Below are 12,325 nucleotides of genomic sequence, written 5' to 3'. Positions count from 1 at the left end.
CCGGAAGTGACGGGGGCGCTATTTGCTAAACCAGCAGCAGTTCTCACGTTTTTGTTTTCTTTTGAAATCTTTATTGATTTTGGCTGTTAATCATAACTTAACGGTCGTATCTCAAGTTTTTATAGAAAATCTTTATTTTGACCATATTTAAAGCAGAACTATGATATAATAAATACATTTGCACCTAAAGCTAATGTTGACAATTTGCTTGTATTTATAAAACAAACAAACAAACAAAAAAAAAATTTAAAGAGTATCCAATCGTCAAATGAAACAGGGAACAATATATTTACCACTATTGTAACTTATTGTTTTTGCTCTTTTTTTTAAGCCAAAGACTTCTTAACTATTGCTGAGATGTGCTGAACCAATGCTTTTAGTGTAAAAAGTAAATAAGACATTGCTGCACAGGTCAACTGAGCTAAAGCAAAGGGATAATTTATAAATGTACATAATATGTTAAGAGAACATTTAACAACTAAACATAAAGTGAATGGAAAATTTGTGAATATTCTCAGTGCTTTCAGTATTGACAGTCAGAGCAGTGTCCAGGTTTGCAGTCACTGTAATAACGAGGTATTCTCCTCGTCTCCCATTACCTCTGAAACCCTCACAGTCTTAGTACTTTCTATTGCAGGAAGAACATCTTAAAACTGCAAAGGAACTCCGGGTTTCTGATATGAATGATGTCCTTTCTTCAGCCGAACGGCTTTCTTCTAATGCTGTTTACTTCCTTGACTGTCAAACCACCTACCACCCACATGACACACTGGTTTGTTTCTGGCCTTACTTTGTTGTTGTCACACGTTTTTCTTCAGCTGACCTCCAATGGTGATTTTAAAAAGGGACAAACAAGAGGGAATTTCCCATTTAATTAAAATATATGCTCATCTAATGTTAAAGTAACAATAAATAAAATGTAATTGTCTTGTACCACAGCAAGGTTAATTAAATAGTTTAAACTAAAGAATTAATAATAACTAGGTTCAATTTACAAGATTTATTGATTAAAATGAAGGAAAATTTCCATTGATTTAGATTTCCTAATCTTTATAAAAGACAAAGATAAAGTTTTACTCATAAGTAAAACACTAATAACCCAGTTTAACAACTTTAACTGATAAAGCACTTCAAGATACAACTCAGCTGGCTAAAGTGTTTTACGGATCTTAAAAAGCAGCTTGTCAACAGTTAAACACATTTTTAGAGTCATCCATAGGTAACCACAGATCTAAGCTCAATAAAATCATTTGTGGAGTTCCCCAAGGTTCCATCGTTGTCCCCTCTTCAGCATTTACACGCTCCACTTGCTCGATTTATCCAGAACAATGAAACACACCATCACAATTATACTAAAGACAACTTTATTTTAGTCTTTTACAAGGTGACAACAGTCCAGTACAATCAATTGTAGATTATAATGATCAGATTAACACCTGAGTGGTTAAAAAATTTCTTTACAAAGACAAAAGTGAAGTTTACCTTTTTGGTCCAAAACAATAGATTACAATTCAGTGTCCACCTTCAGTTCATTGGTTTAAAGAGCTCTGACAAAGCTAGAAACCTTGGAATGATCATGGACACTGACCTAAACCTCAATAATAACATTAAGCGTATCATTAAAACAACATATTATCAAAAAAAATTTTTTTGCCAGGGGTAGACCATTGATGTCTCAACAAGGCTGAATAATTTGTACATGTATTTATTTTCAGCAGACTGAATTATTGTAATAGTTTTTACTGGACTTTAGAAAAAAAACAATAACACTAACTACAATGTATTTAAAAGGCTATTACTAAAGACCTTTAAAAAACAAAATATGATCCTATTCTGAGGTCCTGACATGGTCTACCTATTGCTCAAAGAGAAAAGTTAAAAATCTCAAAGCACTTACGAGTCAGAGCCCTTTTATTAGGTTATTAAGCAATGATGAATGTAGGCTTCGTTTACAGCAATGTGCATTTAGATATATATTTATTTTTATTTTTTGCTGCTTCTAGTGGCTCGCTTTTATTGACAGTAGACAGTAACATTAAGGTGATTGTAACAAATGATGGGCGAGTAACAGTGGGATCATTTTAAAACGTTGGACTGAAGTCTCCATCTGGGGGTGATTGTCCTCACAGCCCTTTTAGTCCGTGGGCCAGAATCTGTAGGACGCTTCCTTAAGAAGTTTCGTATGAACTGTCAGGGGGAAACTTTCTTTCACCGGGAAAAGTTGCTACACATAGCAGTGATCTCCAAACACCAATGTTCCCACGTTTTCACTTGCACATTAATAAGTTATAGCCGATAAAAAATCTAAACTGTGGCGCTCCGGTCGAAGAGGTCACGTGATTCGATTTTTGCTGCTCAGCCAATCAGATCGCTGTATTGTCAGCTGTGCAAATTCACCAGTTCATCATGGCTGCGCCCGTAAGATGTTTGTATGCATTTGTTTCCAGGCGAAGAAAGCCCAATAATAGCATTTTCTGGTGCCAGTTGGCAGAGATCTTGATGGCAAGAAAAAGAAATAGCCCAGACCATCCATCCATCAATCCATTTTCTAACACGCTTATTCCCGCTGGGTTCATAAGGGGTGTCTATCTCCAGCTGTCAATGGGTGAGAGGCAGGGTATAAACTGGACAGGTCGCCAGTCCATCACAGGGCAGAAATAGCCCAGACTTTTACCCAATTTACTGTGATATCACCAAGACCTGCTGCCACAGCTGTCGTGCCAAACGACTTATCCCCGCCAGAATTTGTATCCCCTGCATTGGGAGCGCATTCAGCAGGAAGAATGAATCCAGTCAACCCCGCCTCATTTCCAACCTATTAGGCGTGGAAATACATATGTTTTACTTTTCTTTATGAAATATAGCAATGATGTCGTTACATTATTGTTCAGTTAGTGTGAAAAAACTGAAAATGTAACACTTGTTAGTGCTATCATAAGGGATTGCTATGTCGGTTAAAACTCGATTGATCACTCAATATAACACGTTATGAGAAAGAAAACGGCTCTGTGGTCGTTTCCAGATGTGTCATGAAAATATTAGCTTTATGTTATTAGACTGTCGCATTGTCTGTCTGCTTAAACCAAAATCCACCTTCCTGAGTCCATCACAGCTCTTTACTTGTTCGTCTTTTTTCTTTTTCTTTTTTTGACCCGCATGAATAGATTATATAAAGCGGATTTCACGTGTGATCAAATGAACACTGAATAAAGGTACAGCCAAAATGATCAGATTTAATAAGATTTTAATACAACCAAGAACCATATAGAGATATTAACTATATTAAGAAAACATAGACATTTAGATTCCAAAAATAAAAGTATGCTCTAAATCACCCGTTTTGTCATGTAGTAGACGGGAACAGTTCTGTTTTTGCCTACCCGCGGGACCCGGATGTAGCGCTGACGTCACGCGTGACCTGATCTATTGCAGATGTAATTTCATGTGCCTATCTAATTCTGACCTCCAGCGAAATCTTTTACTACAAGCATCACAACCAAAGGGTTTTTTTCCTGTGTGGATATCCATGTGTGAATTTAAGTTTGGCTTTCTGGAAAATCTTTTCCCACATGTATCACAGCTATACGGTTTCTCTCCTGTGTGGATTCTCATGTGTCTATTTAAGGGTGAGCTGGCAGAAAATCTTTTACCACATCTATCACAACCAAAAGCCTTTCTCTCCTGTGTGGATTGACATGTGTATAGTTAAATATGACTTTTTGGAAAATCTTTTATTACATGCATCGCAACCAAAACGTTTCTCTCCCGTATGGATTATCATATGCATTTTTAAGGCTGAGCTGCGACCAAATCTTTTCCCACATGCATCACAACTAAAAGGTTTTTCTCCTGTGTGGATTCTCATATGTCTTTTTAAGGATGAGCTGTAAGAAAATATTTTACCACAAGCATCACAACCAAAAGGTTTTTTTCCCATGTGGATTTTTTTGTGTTCTTTAAAATATGACTTTCTGTCAAATCTTTTTCCACAAATATCACAACCAAAGGATTTCTCCCTGGTATGGCTTATTATGCTGGTCTTTGGATTTTTCAAATTAACCTTTGTACTATCTACAACTATTTTCATTGAATCCACATCTGAAGCCTCATCTTTAATGTTCACTTTTATAAAGTCAGTTGAAGTGCCGGTTGTAAAATATCTGGCTTCTGTTAGCTGTTGACCATAGCTAGAGAACGGAGGTTTCTCTTCATCCTCTTCACTTTTCATATTAACAACAGTTGATGGAAACCTGGTATCTTCAGTCTCCTCCTTGAAATTCTGTTGCTCTCTTTTCTGGCTGCCACAGATTATTTCTCCTTCCTCCTTTATGTAGAGCAGCTGCAGCTCCTGCTGGTCCACATCAGGATTGTTTTCTTCAGGGACCTCTTCTTTAATGTCAGCATGCAACACTGAAACACATTATATGCATTATGACCAAGTATATCTTGACAATGAAACAACCATGGTAATGATCCAGAGACAATTGTAAATAGGTTAACATGACAGAGTACTACTAAAAACATTTTAGTAGTTGGCCCGGGTTCTAATAAGAGAACCTGGTCAGAATGTACCACTAATACCACAACCTCAATGGTCAAGAGCTGGACTGATATCATGGAACCTCTTAACCATTAGCTTACCAGCCTTGATGCAAGGAATTCAGGCCATGGGACAGTCATTAAGAAACTCAACCGTCAGTCTTCAATGACTCAAGGTTCTTGGTAGCGCATTTCAGCATAATGGACCGTTACACTGAAAGTTGTTAGTTATGCTTAAAAAGTACAACACGGATGTTTGAGAGCAACACTGAAAAGTTAATAAAGAACTTCAACGTGCAGAAAACCTCCTGGACAACATTAAAGCTAGCGCTAGCTATTGTTAGCCTGACGAACAGCCACCTTCAGCTGCACTACGTTAACGCTGCCACTGCAGGAATGCATCCAGAGAAGCAGCAAAATGACACACCAGCGAGCACAACACCCCACGCACACGCGTCCCAATGACAGCTTGTGCTGTTTGTATGTCAGTTTGTTTACATTTCCCAGATTTATACTATAGAAGTGTCTAGTTGTTGCCATCTACTGGCACAACTTATGTATTACATTTTAGAGTCTGCCATTTTTGATGATGTCATAAAAAGCAGACCAGGCAGGACAATACAAAGCATGGTTTTCTCTCACTGACACCGCAACTTCGATTTGGTTGGTCTTTGAAAGCACTGTTGGTATGTATTGAATTTTGTAATGTATATTTTTTTGACTAAGAATGATGCAACCATTTGTATAAAGCAATACTTGAGCTAATTGTATTTTCTGGAGCAATTTGTTGTATTTTGTGCAGCATTGTTTGCTACTGTGTATTTCTGAGAGTTTGTATGTTTGTTTCTCAGTTTTACCCTACTCCAACTGGCTTCAGTAAAGAGTCAACACAAGCCTCTTGTCCGTGTGGTCATTTTGGAGAGTTTATCTGAATGTCGACTCCAGCAAGGCGGAGTCTGGCAGACCACCTTCTACATGAGAAGAACTGGTCAACTGGAAAACCAAGCTCATCAAAAGTAAGCAAAGCGCTTTAGTCATGTCAAGAAAAGCTCCACATCAGGAACCCCTAAAACAAGATCACGCATCTCAGGCTCGTCTACGCAGTCTACAAGTTCAGCAGCCAGCAAAGCAGCTGCAGCATTGGCACGTGCAGAAGCAGAAGCAGCGAAAGCCGAAGCAGCATTTGTTGAGAAAGAAATTAAACTGAGGATAATAGAAGTAATAGATCACTTGCACGGTGGGAATTTTTTGATCGGTTCACTGTATCTGGGGTAGCCACACCATATTTCCTGAAAACCTGTGCAGGAACTATGGAGACAGAAGACAGACAGGCTCGTGGTTTCATGGTCGAGGCTAACGATGGCAGCATTCAGCTCTCTTTACCAACGTTAATTGAGCGTAACGAGATCCAAAATAATCGTTCGGAAATCCAGACACCCGAAGTGGCATTGAACCATAGCCACTTGAAACCAGGGCTTTGAACCGGTTTAAGGAACAAAAACGAAAACCGGGAACTTCTTTTATTTTACAGGGAACCGGAAACGTTATTTTTTATGTTCTGGAACTGGAACAATTATTTAAAAATAATGGTAACCGGTTAATACCGGTTTTATTTCGTTCCTCAAAGTTTTCCTAATTAACTAAAAAAAAAAAAAAAAGTAATTATTTTCCTGCGCACGTTTAACCTGACTCCGCCAGATGCATGTATCGCTCCGCCTAGCTTCACTCACATACATCTGGGACATCGCCCATAGAAAGTGATTTCTACAACCAATTTTATGGTCTGGCCAATCAGGACGCAGGGCTGGAGTTTCATAGATGTGACGTAGTGGAGAAGCTACTGTGAGACTGTTTTGATAGCAATGGCGGCTCGCATCGAGGAAGCAAGCGTTAGCATTGATGCTGCTATTTCTTCCGTGTTGTCCAATCTACCTAATACTGTTTCATTAAAAGAACATCAGAGAACGGCTCTGAAGGCTTTTGTTGGTGGAAACCATGTTTTCGCCCTTCTCCTGACCGCATTTGGCAAGTTTTGTTTTCCAGGGCGCGTCCGCAGCGGACATCTTGTCGGTTAGCGCAAACCATATTGGGAGGCCTATTAGTCCTCGATGCGGTCGGCGCGGGATCGACTCCGACCCGCGGCGCTTTGCCGCTTGTCTTCCCCCCTCTTCCTGTCAGCTTACTTTTTTTTTCCTGCGTCGGTCTCATCAGCGTCACGGGTTGGCTTCGGTGTGAGTGGTTGAAATAGCACGTCGATTAAGATGACAGACAAGTGGCTTATCCAATCATATGCAAGAATTTTTGATAAGGCCCAGCCTTCAATAAAGGCAATGGAGATGTCCCAGATGGATGTGAGTGGAGCTAGGCGGAGCGACGTACAGCAGGCAGAGTCAGGTTAGCGCACGTTACCATGACGGCTGAGGTTCACTTCCTGTGTGACATCACATCACACATTCGCTGACTGAATGGAGAGAGAGCGGTGTCTCCACTAGAGCTACACATCTTAATAAGAGGTAAATTACGATCCATCGTTAAGTAAAACGCTCATTCCAAACAAAATATCAATAGCTATATTTGTCAAACGAAAGGAACGAAATTAACCGTTCCGGGAACAGTATTTTTTTGTTCTAACCGGTTCGGGAACGCCAATTTATTGGTGGAACTCATAACCGGAAACGTTATATTTCCGTTTCAGTTCGGAACGAACCGATTGGGGGAAAAAAAAAAAAAAAAAAAAAAAAAAAATCGGTTCAAAGCCCTGCTTGAAACCCCTTGCAAAGTATATCCCCAAACTTGAGGAGCAAGCCCCTATTGTGCTCTTATTAGGCAGAGACATTATTAGAGTACATAAGACTAGGAAACAAGTAAATGGCCCGCATAATGCACCATATGCCCAAAAATTGGATTTGGGTTGAGTGATTGTTGGTGACGTATGCATTAGAGATGTTCATAAACAAGTGACTCCATTCACTGCAGCAAAATTTCAGAAGGAAACCTGAGATGAAACAGCAGTTCTTCGACTTTATGGAGAAGATCTTTAGGAATGGGCATGCAGAAGAGGCACCTCCGCTGAAACCCGGCGAGGAGCATTGGTATTTGCCTTCCTTTGGGGTTTTTCATCCACAAAAAAAATCTTAAATAAGGGTTGTCTTTGATTCTAGTGCACAGCATGACGGACTTTCCTTAAACCAGGTACTTTTGACAGGACCTGACCTCAATAATAGCCTTATCGGGGTTCTTCTGAGGTTCAGAAAGGAACCAATGTTTTACTGTTTCACTGTGAAACGGGAACACCGCAATTTTCTCCGGTTTCTCTGGTTCAAGAATAACGACCCTGAAGGAGAGCCAACAGATTACCGCATGAAGGTTTTCGGGAATAGCCCTCCCCCCGCAGTAGCTATTTACTGTCTTAGAGGAGCAGCAGAGGCTGGTCAAAAGTATTTTGGAGAAGATGCTAGACAGTTTGTTGTCCGTGATTTCTATATGGACGATGGCCTGAAATCTCTTTCTTCTCCAGAGGATGCCATCAGCCTTCTGAGAAAGACGCAGGAAATGTTAGCTTGTTCAAATCTCAAGCTACATAAGCTGGCTTCTAACAGTAAAAGGGTTATGGAAGCCTTTTCCTGCGAGGATCATGCTACAAAACTGAAAGACCTGGATCTTGATTGCGATAATCTGCCAATGCAACGCAGTTTGGGTAGTCAGCAGCACAGGAGAACCACAGGGCACTGTACTCTCACCATTCCTTTTCACTCTTTCCACATCAGACTTCCAATCCAAGACAGATTCCTGTCATCTGCAGAAATACTCAGATGATTCTGGAGACATTAAATGTATCAGAGATGGTCAGGAAGCTGAGTCCAGATATCTGCAGACCAACCTGATCAGAAACTGGGAGCTGTTCATGATCATCAGACCGGAGCAGGTAGAGTCAGACAGAACTGATATTTTTCTGATGGGAAGCTGATGAATCCAGAGAGTTTTGGCCTTTAGCTGCAACACGGACACAAAGAAAGTAAACACAGCCTTACTGTTGATAGGAGCAGCAGTTAATGGAAAGCTGCTATCAGTCTCCTCCTTCACCAGGAGCTGCTCTCCTTCCTGACGGGCCCCGGGTTCCTCCTGTTCCTCCTTTATGTGGAGGGGCTCTGACTCCTGCTGCTCCCCCTCAGGACTCTGTTCTTCAGGAGCCTCTTCTTTAACATCTGCAGCCAACACTGAAACACATTACATGCTTTATCAACAACTAGATCTGGACAACGTTCCAACCATGCCAGCAGACTGGGAGCTCCACGCCGCTGTGCGCCGTCCTGGTGAACGCTCGCTCACTTTCTGATCACACCTTTGTTCTCAACCACTTCATCTTAACACACCAGCTGGATTTCCTCATGCTGACGGAGACCTGGACCAAACCAGGTGATAACAGCTTTCTCAGAGCTCCTCCCCCTGGCTTTTCCTTTCTGAACAACCAAGACTTCCAGGCTGTGGAGGTGGGTTTGCCACTGAATACAACCAGGCCATCAGCTGCTGCTGCAGTCCATCCAAGAGCTACAGCAGCTTTGAGCAGCAATTATTCCTCTTACAGTCCACATCCTCTACCCTGTGGGCTGTTTTATATCGTCCTCCAAGCACCTCAAGGACTTTATTACTGAATAATTCCAAAATATAACAGGCTTCTAATTTGTGGACGTTTTAATATTCACCTTTGTTGTCGGCTTACCTCTTCTGACCTGATACAATCAGGTTTTGCAATTCATTAATCTGGTAATTGTTTAATGGATTAAAAAGAGCTACTCCTAAATTAAAATACCCCAATAAACGAACTTTATGAACTGCATAAGACATTTATTATACATTTAAAACTTGCACTTAGTAAAAAGGGTAAAGTTGAATTCACACAAGAGTAAATGCATGAAATACATCACTGCGATGTACAACGGCAGCTTTTTAAATGTCATTTCACTTTGTTGTCCTCACTGCAGTTGTTGTGCAATTATACACTGTGTAAAGTTATTTAATGTTTCATAAATAACTCTCTGTCTGTTAAGTATTGTCTGGTGATGATCAGCTCTTAAGCTGACATCAAGACAATGGTTGAAAGGGATGAATTCGAGTACTAGTGATCTTTTAACAGCAAAACCTGCACACACATAGAATAAAGGAGTGACAACTTCTTTTCAAGTTCAAGAATTTAATATCATCTTTTAATATCAGAAATAAAATAAACATCCAGAGAGCATTACTATATAATGCTGTTTATCTGAATTAACACAATATTTCGATTAACAAATCCTCTCTTCTAGGCCAGTGAAACTTAACTAAACTACCAAGAAAAATGACGATAAAAAGAAGCTAAGCTAAGGAACTATTTACATGCAAAACAAACAAAAGACAAAACAAAAGTGGTTGATCATAATCAGAATACTTCAGTGAATCCCGTTCACTGAATTAATAGCATTACACTAGACATCATACTGACAATCTGCTCATTATATTTACTTTTACATTGTTTAAAATGTAAAAGTTTTAAATTTAAATTGTTTACTTTTAAATCACTGCTGCACCCTATGCTGTAATTTAATTTCACTGCCATTTACAAGCTGTATGCAACAAAATTTCGTTCTATATGCACTCTGTGCAAACAAAATGACAAATAAAGTTGTCTAAGTCTAAATCTTCTTCACCTCCTGCTAAACCATTTTCTTCAGCTTGTAGCCGTCGTATCATTTCTTCCTCCACAGCTGATGAGTTTTCTGCCGCCTTTTCAAACTCTGGTTTTTATGCTCAGGCTGAAACGACATCTCTATGCCCAGAGGAATTTATTTCCTCTTTTATGTCTACCTGTTCAGAGGTTTTTATGTTCAGGTCTATTAAACCAAAGTCAGATCCCTGGTTCAGATCTCTACACAAACGCTGTTCATCATCCTGACCACTCCATCCCATATTACTGTAGCCATGGCAACAGTGGCCAGATACAAGCAATTAAGAATATGAGCAGCCATGTTTTTACGACTTTCAGACATGAGGGAATTAGAGGTGGAAATAATCAGTGCTTCGGAAATAAAATTACTTTTCTTTTTTAAATCCTATTTATGAGTGGGAAAACATTTTAAATATATCTGGATGCAAATAAGAAATAAAAGTGGAGAAAAAGAGGAGAAAAAAATCACTCGTAATAAATACGCAAATAAAATAATTAACAAAAATTCACTGAAAATAAGTGGTTTTCAAAACTTGCATTAAACCAAATAGATAAAATAAAAACAAATTTGTAGCTAATTAATTGACCAAATATTGAAGTATTTATTATTTGGTTGTACTAAATGGAAATATGTAGATACTTTTTGCCCAGTATTTATTTTATTGCCTCATTGATTTATTGTATGTATTCTGAATTATGGCAGGATTGGCCCTCCATATCATGCTGAACTACATGCTAAGCTAGCATTAGTACTAGCTAGCTTAGCATGTAGCAGCTAATGCTAGCTTAGCATGTAGCAGCTAATGCTAGCTTAGCATAAAGCACTGCCAGCCAGGCTTAGCCAGTTTTCTGGGGGCAACCCTGCAACGAGTTGTGATGAAGAGGAGGAATCCATCAGCTGCTGAAAACGGCTCCTAAACTTTAGCTCCATCCACACAGTTAGCATGAAGAAGGAAATCTCCAAACCTGATGGGTGCAGCAGAACTCTGGGCTGGAAAACATCCCCCATCATTGGTGTCTCCTCTGCTGCGTCCTGCCGCTCTTTGAGCTCCTGCTTCCCTCCAGTTTCTCCGCTGTGCCTCCAGCTGCTGGACTTCTTTCCAGACTTCATCACCTGCAGCAGCTGCTGCTCTCCTCCAGATTCTGGACTCACAGCAGAACAACAAAGAACCCGGAAGCGATCAACGCGGCTGACCCACACTGGAATGCTAATCACCGTCTTCTTCTTCTTCTTCTTCTTGATTTTATTGGCGGTTGGCAAACAACTTTCCGGTGTGCATTACCGCCACCAACTGGTGAGGAGTGTGGGTCAAAATGGCCATACTCCCAAAGATACTTATATTTATGTATCTATATCTATAATATTAAATTTACAAATACTAAATCCTCCTAATTATTCCTGTTATTATTAAATATTTAAATAAGTATTGATAACATTTATTTTTTGACTTTTTCTGCAGAATATCTATTATATCAAATTTAATTTTCTCCTTATTAAGATCTCTAACCAAAATCCTTCTTTCCTCTTCATATTTCTTACAATACATCACTACATGTTCTACTGTTTCATCTTGTTCACAATATTCACATTTGCCCGACATATGCTTCCCTATTTTGAATAGTGTTTTATTTAATCCTGTATGTCCAAATCTAAGTCTTGAAATAACTGTTTCCTCTCTTCTGATTCCTTCTGCTATCCTCATTTCTCCGACTTTCCGTTGAATCCTATACAGCCATCTTCCTCTCCTTTCTTCTTCCCATTGTTTTTGCCACCTTTCCTTCATTCTTTGTTTAATGATACTTTTAATTTCTGTCTTACTTAAATTAATCATCATATCAATAGTTATATTTTTTGATGCTTCCTTAGCAATCTTATCTGCGATTTCATTTCCATTAATCCCTATATGTGCTGGTACCCAAATAAATATAACACTAATACCCATCATTTGAATTTGATATAGAATTTGCTGTATTTCAACTAATATATCTAATCTACTATCTGAAAAATGATTTTGTATACTAAGTAAAGCTGAACTTGAATCTGAACATATTATTGATCTTAGTGGTCTTACTTCCTCTGTCCAT

The 12,325-nt window shown here is 39.3% G+C and overlaps 2 protein-coding genes across 9 annotated transcripts in view; one reads left to right on the top strand and one right to left on the bottom strand.

Moving 5' to 3' along the window:
- Positions 1-12,325, top strand: part of LOC110367769 (zinc finger protein 239-like) — a 577,202-nt gene that overhangs the window by 278,728 nt on the left and 286,149 nt on the right. The gene's annotated exons all lie outside the window — the stretch shown is intronic.
- Positions 3,314-8,618, bottom strand: LOC110368331 (zinc finger protein 239). The gene is given in 3 exon segments (XM_036132331.1): positions 3,314-3,675; positions 3,677-4,410; positions 8,571-8,618. Coding segments are annotated over 3 exon segments (987 nt in total). The 5' UTR covers positions 8,572-8,618; the 3' UTR covers positions 3,314-3,423.

Source organism: Fundulus heteroclitus, unplaced genomic scaffold (genome assembly GCF_011125445.2).
Source record: "Fundulus heteroclitus isolate FHET01 unplaced genomic scaffold, MU-UCD_Fhet_4.1 scaffold_49, whole genome shotgun sequence".
Classification (NCBI taxonomy): domain Eukaryota; kingdom Metazoa; phylum Chordata; class Actinopteri; order Cyprinodontiformes; family Fundulidae; genus Fundulus; species Fundulus heteroclitus.
The sequence above is the reverse complement of the archived record's forward strand: the minus strand, read 5'-3'. Positions and strand labels throughout refer to the sequence as shown.